At 39.4% G+C, this 18,297-nt stretch overlaps 1 protein-coding gene and 1 long non-coding RNA gene across 4 annotated transcripts; one reads left to right on the forward strand and one right to left on the reverse strand.

The window, feature by feature from the left end:
- The first annotated feature begins 1,653 nt into the window (after window positions 1-1,653).
- LOC121951250 (uncharacterized) lies at window positions 1,654-18,120 on the forward strand. Of its 2 annotated transcripts, none has more exons than XM_088085421.1 (10): window positions 1,654-2,339; window positions 2,828-4,074; window positions 6,173-6,239; window positions 7,947-8,099; window positions 10,074-11,212; window positions 11,959-12,109; window positions 13,257-13,476; window positions 13,976-14,088; window positions 14,949-15,139; window positions 17,471-18,120. In XM_088085421.1, exons 2-10 carry the CDS (start codon window positions 2,862-2,864, stop codon window positions 17,662-17,664), a joined length of 3,441 nt encoding a protein of 1,146 aa, XP_087941547.1. In that variant the 5' UTR covers window positions 1,654-2,339; window positions 2,828-2,861; the 3' UTR covers window positions 17,665-18,120. The 2 variants fall into 2 exon arrangements, with proteins under 2 accessions (XP_087941547.1, XP_087941548.1); XM_088085422.1 differs by having other exon boundaries at window positions 1,655-2,339; window positions 11,962-12,109.
- LOC148188095 (uncharacterized) lies at window positions 11,327-17,462 on the reverse strand. 2 transcript variants are annotated; one of them, XR_015778149.1, is made up of 6 exons: window positions 16,590-17,462; window positions 15,006-16,344; window positions 13,861-14,009; window positions 13,689-13,773; window positions 13,248-13,467; window positions 11,327-12,047 (listed from the first exon to the last, which is right to left on the reverse strand). It is a non-coding gene; the product is annotated as an uncharacterized LOC148188095 (long non-coding RNA). The 2 variants fall into 2 exon arrangements; XR_015778150.1 differs by having other exon boundaries at window positions 11,327-12,227.
- Window positions 18,121-18,297: the final 177 nt, after the last annotated feature.

Here is an 18,297-nt window from a genome sequence, read left to right on the forward strand (position 1 = left end):
AAAGCATTTAAAGAGTATATGGCTGTAAACTCCCAGTTTTCAACTCAATTTATGCAATTCTAAACTGTTTAGAGACCCCAGTATGCAGAAATATTTAAGTAGGCTAAACAATTTTTAAAAGTGGCACTTTTTCATTCACCAAAATCTTGTGTAACTAAGCCCCCTTCCTGACAAGATAGCATGATTGCTATTTGATTCCCTAGATCATCTAGATACATGTGTCTTAACTGTAGGGTTAGCGTATTACACCTGATGCTTCTTGACATTTGTTTCCACCACTATTTCCTCTCTGCTCTTTCATACATTTATTTATCACGTGGATACACATTAATTGTGATGTCAGTGATTTAAGACAGCAAGTAAATTGTTGTACTTGATCCCATTTAAGGCACAACCACGGACCTTTTCATGGGCCCCCATTGGCCTTGGGTCATCGTACCCTTTAATCCCCCCATGATAGAAGCCCAGTCAGTCACTAATTCATTAAATCATTAATGTAACCTCTGGCTATTCAATAAAAAAAGATTGTCAAACTTTTCTGCCACGTTCTCCTCGTTCTTAGTTGCCTGTTGGACTATTGCAGCTGACATGGACTCACAGCATCATATTGTATATATGTATTTTTAAAAATACAAAAATACTAAAAATATCTCAAATGTGACAGATTGGTACATGATACCATAAGTCATAATGCTATGGCAACATTTCCACAATGTCCAAGTTTTTTTGTCCCATTTTACCTGAATGCGTTATCTACTTATTCAAAACCCTTTCCCATAAAAGTAAAGTGTATTGTGAAAATATTTTTTGATTTATAGTCAAACAATTAACCCCCCCAAATCATTTCTGTTGCTCTACCCTTATTATTTTTGCTGGACTGTGATCAACATGAGATAATTAACATGCCACATGGCTTTCCTTGCAAGTTTTATGCAATAACATGTTTGGTTACAGGGTGCTAATATTTAAAAAGCCCAAGATGGAACACCTTAATTTTCCACTTTACCTGACTTCACCCTGGATTTATAATTGAACATATTAACTTTGATCTGACTTTATGCCTGAATAATGTTTGGTTTGGCTTCAATAAATGTTGTGGCAGTAAAATCTAAGAATTATTATATTATTAATCTAATAATTATCTTGGCAAAATATCATACCCACAAATTAAAGTACAACTCTAAACTCAAATTTATTTCGTTTCTAATTGAAAGCAAACAATACTTAAGAAACATCTTCTCCCCAGAAAACAAGAAAGCTATCGAGACGACGAATTTGTGCACCCTCTTTAATGTAGGCTGTATGAATGAATATTGTCCTCTGGCTTTGTATGATCCTGTCCCTTGACATCCATCTCTTTTTTTGTTTTTGTTCCCCATACAGTGTATGATTGAATCGTGATTGACTTACCACTTCTATGGGCTATGCTTTGTGTTTGATTGTTTACAAATAAAGACCTTTGAAACTGAAAAAAGAGCAGCGATTGCCAGATTACATCTTTGAATTGTGACAACTAACAAACAGAGCATTGTCCCAATTAGGACGACTGTGCGCGAGCGCATGTTAGTGCGCACACGCGTCTGTGAATGAAAACAGGAGAGAGAGAGAGAGAGAGAGAGAGAGAGAGAGAGAGAGAGAGGATGAATTGAGATAGCGGGAGCTGTGTTGACAAATAAGAATCAGTCGACACTTGCTTTTACGATGCTAAATTAGGCCTATATTCTCTAAAAGACATCGCAGCCTGCATATATTAGATCATCTTAATATCACCGGAAATATAAGAAATTGGGGTTATCTCAATTAGGCTGAGAGCCATGATTCCGTGTTGGTTTCATTTTTTCATTGGCTCATTACTATGTGCACGGTGTGTGTTCGCGCGCTCTGTACTTACGCAACAGAGAGCTTCACTCAGCAACGGGTTCGCGAGGCAAGGACGAAATTAAAGCAGGCATTTTTTTGTATTCCATTTTTGTCTAATCCCACTCATTTCTGAAGGGATTACCGGACCAATCATGATTGAGAGGTCGCTGGCTCGCCTGACACTGCCTGGACCAGGAGCAGTGTAGGCAGAGAGTGGGAGCACAGCACAAGGATCTGGAGACACTGAGAGATAGTATTTTGTTTCCTTTCTTTTCTTTTTTTTTATTAGGAGATGAAAGTTGCTCCGTCTTCTGGCTCATGTTGACGACCGATCTGAGGATGCTCGATGCAATATCTGCACGTTTGGCGCAGGTTTTGGAATAGATTTGTGCAGTTGCAGCGGAATTTATGGTAACTTTGTCATGATGGTCAATGCTGGGATTGTGTTTTAAAGGACATCATCTTCACTAAATATCCAGGTACACTATTGTCTGTTAGCCTGTTATGTTATTGAAGGTGTTATGAAGCTTATTTTGTTCACAATGTCTATGATATTTCTTGAATTGGGCTTCTGCAAAATATGATCTGCAGTATATGATACATATGGGATATTTAATAGCTATTTTTTCATTTTTTTTAAAAAATTGAATAAGTGACTGGTTTAAAGAGAAAGTTTCATTTTATGGAATATTGTTGATTTAGCTTGACAACAAACTAACATGCATAATATTGTTTATTCGTGCAGGGGCTCAGTTGCAGGCAGCAGTTGCTTATTCTCATTCTAAAGGATTATCCTGTGCACTGCAAAGTAATCAGAGGATAAGTCAACGTGACTGAATCCACATTACATATCTCCTCACCAGGCAGATCAGATAGGAAATAGCCGGTAACAGAGATGTAAAACACATGTAAGAGACATGGTTTTATCCGCACGTGTATAGAAAACTTATCTTTTTTATTTTTTCAGGATCTGTCTGGACTTTTCTGTGCATGAGCAGCCAATGGAGAAAGAGAAGGTGGTTGATAATATCCAAGCGAAATCTAGTTCCCCGTTACCTACTGGGATTCCCATTAACTGGGGGCTCATCACTGGCCCTGTTCCTGAACCTGTGTTTCCAGCAAGCACCCAGCTTCCTCCGCCTCAGAGTTCTGCAGTGCACGCACTACAGACCAAGGTGAAGTCACTCACTCAGAGAAGGACAAGAGGGAGAGATCGAGAGAAAGAAAGGTTGGATACGGAGGTCTTAGTGAGCAGTCCAGCGGGGAAGATTTCATCCGAAGTCATTCTCAGACAGAGGCCCAGAGGAAAGGGTCAGGTATCTCTGCCTGTCCCTTCCTGGCGATCAGGCGCGGCGAAGAACTCAAGCAGTAGTGATGAGGAGGAGGAAGTAGAGGTGCAAGTAAGTTTCGAGATTCACAGTCCTCCAGCTGAAGCACGAGGAGAGCTGGTGTTTCAGGAGAGAGAGAGAACTGAACATGAGAGGTCAGAGGGAAATGAGGACCGGGTCAGTTTTCTGACAGGACAGCTTTGTGTGCTCGAGGGGGGCACCAGTCTGGAGAGTCTTCTGTCTGATAATTCAAGCAGCAGCAAGGATGAACCATCCCCTCCACCTCCTCCTCCTCCTCCTCCTCCTCCTCCTCTACCTATACTCTCCACTTTACCTGCCACTACGTCTGCTTCTGCAACATCTTCCTCCACATCTTCTACATCAACAAGACACTGGGCACCACCCAAGGGCTTCTGGAGAGTGGCACGCCCTGAAACATTGCTTCTAAATGGTGTTAGTCCTCACAGCATCCCCTTGTCTTTACCTCTGAAGGATCATACTCAGACAGAAGTGTTGTCAGAGCCTCAAAGGAAGTCTAAACCAGCTGAAACAGGCACCAGGAGCGATGTGGAAATTGTGGTGGATGATACTGTCAAATCCTCAGAAATTAAACATTCAGACAGCGTTGAGTGCTACCTGGACAGGTGTGAGCAGAAGGAGACAGACTCTGGTGACCAAGCCAAAGGACTGTGCAATTCAGACAGCTGGGAGAGCATGTCTTCACAAAGTGGGGTACTCCCTGCTGATGATAAACTGAGAGTGAAGCAGAGAGCTTATGCAAAGTTAAGGGAAAGACAACAAAACTGCAGGGAGGAAAGAGAGCAGAGCGGAGGAGAAAGTGCCAGCTGTTATGGAGACATGACTCCAGGCAGAGCAGATTGTAAAGGTAGGTCTCTGAAGGATACTGCGTGTATTTAAAGGGATACTTTGCTGACTATTAAACTATGAAACTATGAAAGTTTATTTTGCAGTTTTAAATTTAAAAGCTCTTTCGCATTACGATCTAGCACACCTGAGACTTGAGGCGGCTTAGCGTAGCTGAGTGGCTAACATCCACCGACTAAACAGTTATATTGAGTGGTGATAAAATAATTTAATCATACAGCTCTTCTAGCCTTTTCACTATTGGATTCAAATTACAACTGTGAATGAGTCATTTTACGGGTTTTGTGATGCTCAAAAAAATTCTGATTCTGATTCCACTGAGTTACAGACAAAGCCTGCCACTGTTCCCAGAGGTTTATCCCCTATTTCTTGCACAAAATATCAACAGAAACACACACTTTAGTGCACTGTTTGGATGTAATATGAGAATAGAAAACATACTCCATACTGTTGCCTATATTGTAAAAACGTAGGCTGGAATAACTGAGATCAACTGCAAAACTAAGCAGTGCTGATCAAATAAAAAATCGATGTTCTGTTACTGCGTTGCCTATTTCTCGCCTAAAATGTTTTTTAAAACATATTTTGGTATACTCTTTAACTTTAAGTAAAAAATATTTGTTACCATCCAGCTGCTATATTGTTTCTTGTGGAAAAAATGGCAAAACTCACTTTACCAATAGCATTATTTGGACTGGCGCAGGGCAGTGAATTCTGGTTGTTGCAGGTCTTCTACCTCTTGAGCAAAAGCAGCAGCCCTCTTCTTCTGTGTTCTCTAGTCATGTAGCACCAACTTTAAAACTATTTGCATCTTTCTACGGCTTTGATGGCCTAGTTTTACAAAAAAGACCATCTTTCCAGCAGTGAAATATTTCTTTATGGGTTTTTAGAGGCAGGCAGATAAGATCTGTCCTCCTCATCGAGAGATAATTTTAGTTTTAGTTCGTTGAGTAAAGGATTGTATTACATAGGTTTCTGATAAAGTGTTTAAAGCCTCTTTGACATTTAACTGGCTGACTCAGCTCCTTAACAATCTATTAAATTCTGTTGCATGAGGTAAAAAAAAAACAACAAACAAGCAAAAACAGGTGTCCTGGTATGTAGATGTACTCTAGACAAGTGTCTGCACAGGTTAAATGAAGGATTTGGTTTATCTTTTTTCCCAAGTAGCAAAGTACAGTGTAGTTAATGTTTTTAAGTATTAACTAAGGTTACAAAGGTGTTTATAATGTTAAAATCTTGTCTGCTTAGAATACTTGCCAGCTTTCAAAACCATTCAAATGTCCTTATATAAGCCTTTGTTGGTCTACCAATGCTGTTGTATAGGAGCACACTATGTAACCTGGCTGATTTCCAGTGTTGAACAGATGTCAGATGTCAGATGTGCAGATGTGCATGAGTGTGTTGCTATTATTAGCAGTCAGAGTGGTGGGGGAAGTGTCCCTGCTTTTGTATCTGTCTGTGTGCTAATGGATGTCTTTGTATTCCTTTAAGGTGACAGATTATGTATTTTCCATACTATATATTTGTGATTCTGTACAGGTGTCCTCTGCGTGCAACTGAGTGTGTCAATAGCAACATAATCAGTGCAGTCCATATGGGTAAATCCATGATGATCAAGTGATTTTTACCTCTTGTCTCTGGAGAATCTGCCTTTAACTGACTCTCAGTAGTTGCGTAACCTCTGTTTTTTTTATCTGACTGACATTAAGGATCAGTCAGGGATAACCTATGAGACTGTCATTGAATCTGATAGTATGAAGGTTTATGAAAATCCTTATGATCGTACAAAGATCCAATTATTTTAATACCCACATGTCCCTGTAGGTCACATTGTGGCTGATGGCTCTTTTGCCAGTAATGTTTTCCCCTGAAGCAAGCGCTATATGAGACACTGAATAAGAGCTTAACTGTAAGTTTGAAGGGTACACTATTGTATGAAATCAACACTGGGTTAGCTAAATGTAGAAGTAAACAAAGACAAGTCATTCTATTCTTAAAACCCTTTGGAGTGCTTTTCAAGCTTTTCTATTCACATCATAATCATATTAGATCTGACTTGACATGTACTTTTCCACTTTGCTTTATGCCTGTCACAGGTGCACACAGGGCATTGGACAGCTCAGACTCAGCCATCCTTGCTCAGGAACTTGAACCCTACTTGAGGTGAGCGATGCAAAGCTTCTTTATGTGACTTGGCAGGGGCAGTGACATACAACACCTATGCACTATTTATATCCTCTCCTCATAAAGTCCCCTCTTACATCTCCACTTATGGGAATTTAGAATCTATTTCTTTCTGGATTGAAGCAGCTAGAGTGTCAAATAAATGTATCATATGGAAACATTCAAATGCATTAATAAATAGATAATAGATATAAAAATCAGTATATTGGAGAAGCTGATATTTTACTCAGATTATAAAATGAAGCTATTGTTTTTAGGAAGATCTGTAACCTGTGATACTTTACTAAAGAGTTTAGATCTTAAAGGAACACTGTGTAAGTTTTAGGGGGATTTAGTGGCATCTTGTGGTGAGTATTATAGATTGCAACCAGCTAAAACTTCTCCCAGTTAGAATTCGTTCACTGTTCATTGTTCAGGAGCTTTTTACTGGGAGCCAGATTATCTACAGAAGTCTCCTACTCTACATCAGGAGGTTGTTCTGGGAGCTGGATAATATACAAAGGTCCCTTCCTCTCCAGAACAAATGGGCCTGGTGATTTAAAGCAGTAAAAAAACAAAAACAAATTCACATTTCTAAAAAAAATCAGTGTTTTTCACGCTCTCATCACAAAAGGGCTGCTTACTACAGTGGCTGACACAAAAACGCAAATGGTCCTATCAAGAGCCAGTGTTTAGTTTGTCAATTCTGGGCTTCTTTTAAAAAATGGCAGTCAACGTGGCCATCTCCCTTAAGTGGACCCGCTCTCTATGTAGATATAAATGGCTCACCCAAAGGTCGCAAAAACATAGTGATTCTTATCTTCAGGTGATTATACAGTAACAAAAAGATTATTATATAACATTCTATTTCTGCCAATATATCCCCCTAAATCCTACACACTAAATACATATGTAAATTGAACACATTTGTGTAACTGAGCAATAAAAACACATTTTTCCATTACTATTTTCACAATGGAGTTTGGGTGATTACTTGAATGGTTGATCTGATCCAGCCTTTTTAGTTTATCGTGAGGCTGTTGTCGTTATAGAGTGCTTTCTTTCTTTCTTTCTTTCTTTCTTCATCATCATTATTAACAGCAGAGTAATACAGCTGTATATGGTGAACCAAAACAGGCTGCTAATTCTACCATATTTGTTAATGTTGGACTAAGTTTGCTATGACAAACTGTAATCTATTGAAACACAATACGTTCTCCTCTTGACACCCAGGAGAGAATGAATCACACTCAGTCCATTACAAGGATAATCCACATGGCTGGTGTATCATGCTATCTTTATCACTGGGCCAGGGGATAAAGGCGAGTACAGACGATGAAGCACAATGCAGAGCAGCTTAGCTGCTGGGCATACGGATAGCTGGAGGGATGACGTGTCTCTCTGCTGCTGACCACCAGTGCCACGCCCCAGTCTATCTATCTGATATTACATAAAACAGCTTAAGGAGACGAAGCTTGATTCACTCAACGTTAAGTCAATCTGCGAGAAATATAATGTAGCTGGATATGTCACAACACTCCATAAGCTTTGCACATATAATGACTTCATCAAATATTTAGTTTAACTCAAACAGTTATTAATGTAGCCTAGTTTAATTTTAAATTCAACTCTATCCATTCCCTTGCCGTTTTCATCACCCAAATGATTTATTTCTATTGTAATTTGCATCTTTCTTTTGATCTTCAGGTCACTTCTTGTAATCACTGATGAGCTTCCTCTGAGCCCAAGACATGAGCAAGCCAAGCGTCTTCTGGAGCGAGCACGACTCAAGGCTCGCTCCAGTCACATTAAAGGCGATCGTCCCTGCAGACGCTCCCATTCTGATCAGAGATCCACTGTGTAAGTATGCTACATCTTCTTACAAATTCTATGACCCCTTTGGCATCTTTTCAAGTGCGATGTTTTGGATTGTGAATGTCCCACTTGTGCTTGTGCAGTTTTGCATGCATGAGTGAATCATTGGTGTGATGATAAGTTCAATTTCCTGATGAGTAGATACTTTTTTCTGCAAATTGCTTTGTTGCTACCACTGTAAAGGGACAGTTCACCCCAAAATCAAAAAATACCTTACCTGTTGTGTCATTTATCAGTCTGGATTGTTTTGGTGTGAGTTGCTGAGTGCTGGAATATATTGGCCGTAGAGATGTCTGCCCTCTCTTGAATATGATGAAATTAGATGGCGCTTGGCTTGTAAAATACATTTGTAAATGTCTCTCTACAGAAATCATCACCCACTTACTCAAGATAAACCACAGACCTTATTGTGAGCTGTTTCATGTAGGAACTGTTTTCTTTCAACTGAACTACACAGGCCAACCATCATCCACTAACGGATGAGAGGCCTTGCTTGTGACAGGGGGAGACGTAAACGTTAATGGCGTCTTCCTCAGCTGAGCTGTAAGGTTTAGCCAATTCAGTGGTAACTGGTGAGCAAGCAGTAGATGCTTCCCTCTGCGCAGTGATATGGTTGTCAGGTAGAAAGAAAATAGGTCCTACGTGAAACTGCTCACACCAAGGTTTGTGGATTATCTTGAGTAAACGTGGCATGATTTCTGGAAAGAGACATTGCTGTTGAGTTTTTCAGATGTATTTTTTTGGCATTTTGAGCACCATCGGCCCAGTTCTATCTAGTTCCATCATATACAGCATATAGACATCTATATGGCCAACATCAACAACTCACACCAAAACAATGATAAAAAAAAACACTTCAGGTAAGAAAAAAAAGTTTTTATTTTTGTTTGATGGGGTAAACTGTCCCTGTAAGTTTACTGTATCTATTTATCCATTCAGATACTTATGTCTCTTTTATCTTTCTCTCTGCTTTGCGTATCCCTCTTTTGCATTTGCAAGCTAATTTTGCATTGTTACTGAAAATAAGCTGAAGCACTGAAACCTGACTTATGTAATTATCATTATATGATAATTACGTAATTGCAAATACAGAGCTGACAATGTTGAGAAAATGTTACGTATCATTCTGTTTACGTCACACAGTTTTGATCCCTAAAATCCCCTTATATCAGCTGGAAGCATTCACTTAATTGATAAAGGAGTATTTGCATTAGATCCTACATCTATGACTGCACAGCAAACATACCTTAAGTCACTACATGTACTGTATGTCTTATTGCAGTATATCTTTATCTATGTAATCACCAAAAATCTCCTATTCTGAAGAGCTTTTTTTACCTACTTAGTCAATAGCTGAGACAAGGCTGACATACAGTTTCACTTTCATGTTCATTATTACATCACTTTAGTAAGACACAAGCTTACAAATGAATTCAACACAAGTGTATCTCGCTAACTGACAAAATGACTTGTGCTCCTTCAGATGCCTTTAAACCTCTGAACTCTGAGCAAATCTTTCAAAAATATGTAGGAAAGGGCATGGAAAACTCCATAAGAACTGTTCCACAAATTGCAAGAAATTAGAAGATAGGAAATTATTTTAATATAGCTTGGGAAAAATGTCTAGGGAAAAAGGAAAATGCTCGGAAAAACTATATTCATATGGATCATTATTATATTTAAAATTATACTACAAAAATGTATAATTTTTAAGCGCTTTTTCTGGGTCATTCCCTTTTTTAAACCGTATTTTTCTTTTTATTTATTTATTTCCAGTTGCATTATTTTCAGGTAATTTTCTTTCATTTTTCACTGATTTGTTTGCTAATTTTTGGGCCATTTTTTCTTTCATTGCTCATTGCCTTTTTCCACTGTTTTTGAAAGAAATCAAGCCAATTTGCTCAAGTTTCAAGGGGTTAAAATGTCTGTAATCTTCACTTTTGTGTTATTTTTTTGCAGAAAGAAGCAGCAAGTGGAGTCTCCCAGTCCAACACCAGTGCAGAAAGCTGTTCAAACCAAAGAAGATCAAGCAGCTCAAACTATATCTGGTCCCCTCCTCACCCCAAACCAAAGAGACACTTCCCCTGGTGACCAAGGTGGTCGATCCAGACGTTATGGTTGTTCACCGACACGGGTGCGCTTCGAGGACGAATCAGAGAAAGAGGCAGAGTCTCGGTACTTGGATAGAGTGAGGCAGCGTAGCAGGCCGGGGCAGCCTAAGTCCAAGAGTAAAGAAAGTAATACGGATTCTAGCAGCAGTGGTTCAGAGAGAAGCAGAAGCCACAGAAGTGTCTCCATGCCTCCGCCACAGAAACAAGAAGTTGTGGGTGTCAGTGGTGAACCCACAACAGTGATTAAAGAGATAATAGTGCTGGTGAAAAAATGTGAGTCATGTGGCTCTGTAGTCAGGGAGCCTCAGCTGGCCTCAACACCGCCAGAGCCAAAGAACACTGAGCCAAAGCAGCCTGAGGAGCCACGGGAAAAAGCGGCTCCTCGCTGGGTGCCTCATAACAAACCGGAGGCAAGTACTCGTCCTAAAGCTCCTCTAACTGTCACTTTTGCTGGAGCCTATGTGCTGGGGGAAAATAAAGAGAGCAGTACAGGGTGGAAATCATCAGGGTTTGGGAAACTCAGGAGAAGGAGCAGGAAAGGAGAAAGTCGGCTGGAGTCTGGCCATGGGCCTTACGGCCCGTCTTGGGCTCAGCGGCGTAATTCAAATCCCAGGAACAGGGTCAACTTGAGCAGAGCTGTTTCATTTGCCCCAGACAGCCCTGTTGCTCTGGAGCCCCGTTTGCTGGATGGTCTGAGGGAATCACCTCCCCCGTTGCTCCCTATAAAGTCAGCCCTAAAGTCAAGCTCAAGAAATCGCACTGCTGCAGGTCAGATGACCTCTAATCAGGGAGGTGAAGGAGGACTGTCTGCCCTCCTAGACTCTCCAGAGGCAAGAAGGGAGTGTGCAGTGGCATTAACCCAAGGGACCCCTGCAACCAGCAGTCCAGTGCCCTGTATCAGACCCTCCACCCTGAGGTACTCCCCAGCTCGGCTCACCTCTGACCTGCCAGCTGCTGAGCTCTGGGACGTCACTCCAGATGGACCAGGTGAGTAGTCAGTGGGGATGAGCAGAGCCATGGAGACATTTCAGTTCATCTGAAAGTTTGCATGGAGAGTTCAGTGCTTGTAATTTCTGTTATTTACATGATAGACTGATACTGTTCATTCTTGGGGGTGGATTTATTCTTCTATAAAAGCAGCGGTAGAAAGAGTAGTTTTCTCCATTTATTAAGAAGTAATCCCACAGTGTAAAAGAAAATATTGCATACTTTTAACACTGTTAAAAATCCCAACCAGGTAAAAAATAAAAGCACTCATTATGCAAAATACAAATACAATATTACAGAACAGAATAGAACAAAAAAAATAAGATCACACAAAACAGATTAGAATAAAAATAAAGGCACAAAAGAGATTGTAATTAGAAGAGAATTAAACAGACCAGAATTGAGAAAAAAGAACATTATAGGATGGAAAATTAACTGAACTGAATAAAATGGAATTAAACAGAACAGAATAACATAAAAAGAGAATAGAACAGAGCAAAAAGAAAATAATAAAATAAAATAGAACAAAACAGAACAGAACAGAGCTAAATTGAACCGTATAGAATAGAACAGAGCAGAATGAAACAGAGCAGAAAAGAACAAAAAATAGGATAAAACAGAACAGAACCGAGCTAAACTAAACAATAAATAATAGAACAGACTGGAATGAAATAGAACAGAGGAAATGAAACAGAACATTCCAGAGTGATTCTGTGACATCCACTCAGCACACCCTTCTCTACCAGCAGGTCTGAGTGAGCCTGGTTCTGGTCCTGAGTGTCGCCCCGCTCTCCGTGGCCTGGGGATGTCCCGGGCCGAGGACCTCAGGGCGGAGCTGTTGAGAGCAGAACATCTGAAAGCCGAGGCCACATGGGAGGAAAACGCTGACGGGTCCAGGTAAGATAACAGCGCTCTGGTCATAGCTTAGACAATAAATCCTTTGCCCCCACCGTGCTGTTCCCAAAACGGCCTAAGCGTGCCAGACTAGTAGCAGTTAGGAGATTAAAATGTTGACCTACAGGATGTTGATATTAAAAATATTCAGAGAACACCAAGACAACCCTGCCCCCTTCTGGTAAAGAAACCCTTTACTGTTTAAGACATTTATGGCAGAATTTTAAAACCACAAGCAAAATAATAATTTTAACAGTTCTTCTTATATAATGTTGGGGCTTGTCGATCGACAGTTTAGTTAAACCTGGAGCGACATTACTTCTCTTGTGCTGCTTTCAGACACCTTTCACAAATACTTAAACCTTTGAACCCTGAGCAAATTACTGTGATTTCTTTTAAAAACATCGGGAAAAAGGGAAATGAGCAACTTTGTAAGAAATGTTTCACAAATTTAAAGAAATTGACAGATTTAGAGAATTATTTAAAATAGACAGGGAAAAATGTCTATGGAAAAAAAATTAAATGCGAGTGAAAAGCTTCATTTTTATAAATCATAATTATATTTAAAATTATGTTACATGTTGAATTAATATAATTTTTAATTACTTTTTCCAGTTCATTCCCTTATTTTTTTAAACCTTTTTTCTTCTTTGTAAAATTTTATTTATTAATTTTTTTTGCACAAATTTTCAGGTAATTTTCTTGTACTTTTTATTGACTTTTTTGAAATGTTTTGGATTTCTCATTTTGTAGCTCATTCCTTTTTATTTGTTACAGAAAGAAGAAGGCATTAGTCGATTTAGATTTTTTCTTTTTAATGTCTAGGGGAAAACTATATTTATATTATTATAATTAAAAATTGGAAATTATGTTACAGAATTATTATTTTAAGCACTTTTCCAGTTCATTTCCTTGTTTGTTTTTACTTGCTTTTTTATTTTTTGTTGTTCAGGTAATTTTCTTGTACTTTTTACTAATATCTTGCAAATTTTTGGTAATTTCTTATTTCGTTGTTCATTGCATTCTTACCATGTTTTTGAAAGAAATAAAACCAATTTTCTCAGGTTTCAAAGGGTTAATACATTCTATTAACCTCTAGTCTATATACTACTGCCCACTTAAAAACACTGTTACAACTTACCTTTTCCAGAAAGCTGGATGGACGGCCAAAGCTCTTCCTGCGTCGCTTCTTTTCCTCCATCGGTCTCAACAGTGTTGGTAGACTGGTGAAAGGAGGTCGCTCCAGCAGCATGGAGCAGCTCAGTATACCCCCGGCCCCCCGAGTCAGCTCTGCTTCCCAAAGCCCCACACGCAGACCTCAGCCCACCAGCCGTATGCAGAGGACACCCTCACTGCAAACCCTGCACACGGTGAGAAGAACATTTTTCAGGACTGCTGCTCTGCCATCATCTTTTGTTTTATCTCACCACATCACACTAAATGTGATTTTTACCTCAAAATAGAAGGCTGTAGGGAGAAAGCATCTTATTTACATGTCTTTAAACTTCCTGTTTTGCTTTGAAGTACCTTTCAGCACTTATTTGCCACAGTGGACCAACCAAGGCTTTGAAGTATTACCCACCTTTCTGCCTGACACTTTGAGCGAAGATAATGCATTCCAGGTTGTTTCTTTCCACTTTCTGCAGTAGCCGTCCACCTCTTGGCAGCTACACGAGTACACAAAACACATGTAAACAACTCTCTGTTCCAGCCAATCACAGCCCTCTATTTGCATAATGTGGTGCCAAACTCACACTTGTTAGTTTTAGAGGGGCGTTGGAGCCAGAAAGTTACGGTTCCAAATCTGTATGGTGAATTTTGCCAACATGGAAAACACAGTTTGTTACAGTGCCGTTTATTTGCCACTAGGTGCTGCCACTGGCCCAACTGCGCAAAGCCTCATCTGTGCAGAGTTTAGAGAGAAGAACAGAACGTTCAACAATACTGGGAGAAGTGCAGATACCGTACGGTCTGGCGCCAAGGTAGGTGAGAGAGAAAAAAGAGAGAAAGAAAGAGAAGAAGTAAAAGCACATGGTTTTGCTTCACTGTTTTGCATCGTTAGTTTTCTAACGACTACAGCCAAAGGTGTCTTTTACAGTAGGAGCATATATAAAAAAACTTATGGGAGCATTTAAGACAGTGTGCTGATCCTCTGTTTGATTCTTGCATCAGTTTGATTTCTTGACCTAACACCTGTAAAAGTATTTTGGATGTGTGTGACCTCCACCTTGCTTGTTCCTGTAATTTTGTGTCTGCTTATGACCATTTTGGGTCACTTTGTGGTCACTTTGTGTCTCTTCCTGGTTGGTATGTGTTAATTTCAGTTTTGCACGTGAAGGCCATGTGTGGCCACTGTTAGGCCTGCTCAGTAATCAATGCATTGAATGTTTTCTTATTGTATAAATACAATAAGAAAACATTCAATGCAATGTAAATGCAGAGGTCACAAATGTGCATTGTCCAAAAACAGTAATCGAAGATTTTTAAAAAATACTTCCTTGCCTACTGATTTAAGTGACTAAAGAAAATAACCCAAAACGCACATGAGCTGATCACTAACAGAGTTTACAGAGTTTCTAAATTAATTCAAATAAATCAATTTATCATTGATCTTAATAGGTGCCACGTTCACATTTAAAGAGGTTACTTCCTTACACAAAAGAGGAATTAAGAGTGTGTTCATTTAGCATGACTAACGTTAAATGAGAAAAGTTTATCTACAACAGAACAAATATTTGAAACCAATACAGAGTCTCTTAGACTCTGCTGCAAAAGACTCCGCTCTTTATATGCTGAAACCAAACCGACACCTTTAACTAGAGCTGTATTTTTGCTGTTACAGCCCTGACAGCCCTCAGCTGGAGCTTCACAGAGCCCTGAGTGTTGAAGATGTACTTGCCTCCAGAATTGCACGTCCAGTGGGCCGCGTCACTCAGGCTTTCCCTGATGGGACCCTCCTCCTGGAGCTCGTCAGACCCCCGAATGGTCCCTTTGGGTTTGTCATCTCAAGGGGCAAAGGTCGACCAGACACAGGTAGCTTTTTTAATCCACATTGTCTTTGCAAAACTCAACAGAAATGTCTCTTTCCAGAAATCATGGCCCAAATACTCAAGAGAATTTACAGACCTTGTTGTGAGCAGTTTCACATTGAAACTGCTTTCTTTCTACCGAACTACACCCGCCAACCAAATCACCATGCAAAGGGGAAGTGTGCATTGACTGCTAGCACCAGTGAGCTGAGGAGCACAGGGAAACCCCTCACAAGCCCCTCACCCATGAGAAGATGCATGCTTGCTTCTGCACGGGAATAAAAGTTCATTAGAAAGAAAAAAGCTCCTAAATAAACTGCTAACAACAAGGAATGTAGATTATCCTGAGTAACTGGGTCATGATCTCTGGAAAGAGACATTGTTATTCAGGTTTTCAAATGTTTTGGGGTCTTTTTTGGCACTTTTAGACCCACAAGCTGAGTGCCAGCTAGTTCCATCTCTGAAAGCCTTGGCGATGAAGAAGAGGTTGCCATATCTCTCTTCTAGGACAGTCCATGCTGCATTATAGGCTGACTCTCTACCTAGCAGGAAGTAACTCTCTATAGCCTTCTTGGTAGGCTATTATAAATATATTTTTTTACATATTTTACAGAATGACCTTGAATATGTGTTGGAATTCAGGCTCTTCGAAAATAAAACCTTTTCTTTCGCTGGTATATTTTTCCTGTCAATGAGAGTCTGAAGTCAGTGAGGCGCCGTTGAATGTTGTTGGTTCAGGTATTGGAGGATGGCTCGCACTGATAGACTCTGCTAAAGCTTTAACAAGACCTGCTGTGCTGTCTTCTTGTCTTGGATGTGTCAAAACTTGGGGTGGGGAGGGCTGTTGCAACGGGCTATTTTCATGCTTTTCATCCTCCCTTTGCCTGACAGGGACATGCTGATGGAGCAGCTCATCTATTTCTTCGTTTGAACATCTCTGCTCATATACTTGCTGTCGTGCTTTAGCGGCCTTTAACTTCTTAATCGTCTCCAGTTGCTCTAATTGTCCACGCTTGGTGTCTAGCACCTTTTGTCTCTCTGCATTTGAGCCTCTTGGTTCGATCCTCTCTGGCACCTTCTTTCTCATTTACTCGTGCTGCAGAGCAGTCGAGTTCTCACTGTAGCACCCTCCAAGAACAGGCACGAGGCACCAGATCTTGATTAAGAAACTGGGTTTAATCCATCCAAAACCAGCCTGTGAGAACTGAGCTAATGGAGAAAAAATACAGAATACAATAAATGAAATGCACGTATAAATGTCTTATAAGACAGCATAACATAAATGTAGCTTGCCTTTAAGTGATTATGCACTTGTAAAAAAAAAAATTCTCTACACTTACATACACCCACCTAGCATGTGAAATTGCTCAAAATACAACAGGAACATGAGTCTGTAATATTGAACTCATAGTTTTTGCAAAACTTTTAACAAACATAAACTACAATCAGCATACCTCGTAGGCTGCAATCCTTTAAGAGGGGCTAAATCTTCCTTGTTTGTTCTTCTCTTGGTATTCTTCCTGCTATGTTTATCTGTTTATATGTTTATTATTTGCTTCGCTGTCGCAGTTCCCCTTTTTTCTGCCGTATTTTGGCGCTACGCTCAGCAGGTGTTCATAAAATTAATTCCGGGCGGAACACTCGTAGTGCGGTGATTAGTTCCGACTCTCAGATTACTACTATTACCCACAGGAACCAAAATACCAGGATAAACAGCCAAAAAGATAATAATTAAACTGATGATGAAAGGCAATTTCAAATATAGAGTACTTTGGTACAGTGTCTTTGACTCCCTTTAAAAGTGCTTTATAAATAAAATGTAGATCTATTATTATTATTATTATTATTAATAATAATAATAATAATAATAATAATAATAATTTTAAATGTAGATCTTGGTTTTCCAGTTATTCCACTTTGGTCACGGGATAGTTGTTTTTTTTTTCTTTTTTCTATAGCTAACTGCAAGGCTGGTCATCAACGATATGTCGTGTATCTTAAACACTTAATAATAAACTTAATGAGCAGAGGAGAGACCAAACAGAATTATATGCCATTATTCAGAAATACATTTGCCTTTGGCTTTACTGGTAAAGGCAAGTAGTTAAAATTGGTAATCAATTAAATATACTCACATACAGCATATCTTTTAGCATTAATTCCATCACATATTCAGGTTCATTCTGTAAAATATGTAAAATTACTCTTTGTAGTAATGTTTATAATACTGATGACTGCTGAGTGGTTTTCCATTTAGGCCTACCTTTTGTATGGTAGGCTTATCTCATTTTCCCCCTTCTTTCTCCATCTCCCCCTTGTTCTGTTTCCTTCCCAGGTGTGTATGTAGAGAAAGTGGGTGATGGTGGTGGCGAAGGCCCCTACATAGGTCTCCTTGGCATCGGTGATGAAATTCTGCAGGTGAATGGAGAGGCAGTGGCTGGACTCAGCCTGGACCATGTGACACGGCTCATGACCCGGGAAAGCACTGCTTCTCTTCGGATCATGCCGTCCCGACGCAACCAGCGCTGAGTTTGAAGATAGGCATGGAACAGAGCCATTTTATGGATCCATATTTACCACTGCAAACACTGCTGCACATGGTAGATAGTCAGTGTGTATCTCAGTGCACTTTTACATGTCAAAATAGCTACATGAGATTTCAGGGTTAGAGGTTCATTAGTGCAATATTGTTAAACAATATGAAACTGCAGGGGATTTAATTACAATAACAAATCAATGAAATAAAACCAAATAGCCTACAGTCAGTAATAAATAGGACTAGAAACAGAGTAGATGTTAGAGTTTATATTGTGATACTAAAAAAAAAAGGCAAAGACTATAAATTCAAATCCAGTGAGACTTATTTCTATGCAATGATTTGATTGTCAGACTTAGCTGAATAATTTCTTTTACAAAGTATCTGAATTTTAACCCCATTTACCTGTTTAATAAAAACAATGTGGTGACAGTATTTGTCACAATCAACGCTGCTTTTCAAAATGTGATTTATTTTGAGTAGAACCATATTTTGTCACATATTTAAAATGTTCCCATCAATCATGATGATCTCAGATTCTGAACATGTGGAAGGTTGTGCTGCAAATGCATGAGATCTCAAACTAAAGTGTTTTTTTTTAAATAAATAAAATAAAATAAATAAAT

This window comes from Plectropomus leopardus, chromosome 12 (assembly GCF_026936395.1).
Source record: "Plectropomus leopardus strain MGB_pleo_1.0 chromosome 12, ASM2693639v1, whole genome shotgun sequence".
Lineage (NCBI taxonomy): Eukaryota > Metazoa > Chordata > Actinopteri > Perciformes > Serranidae > Plectropomus > Plectropomus leopardus.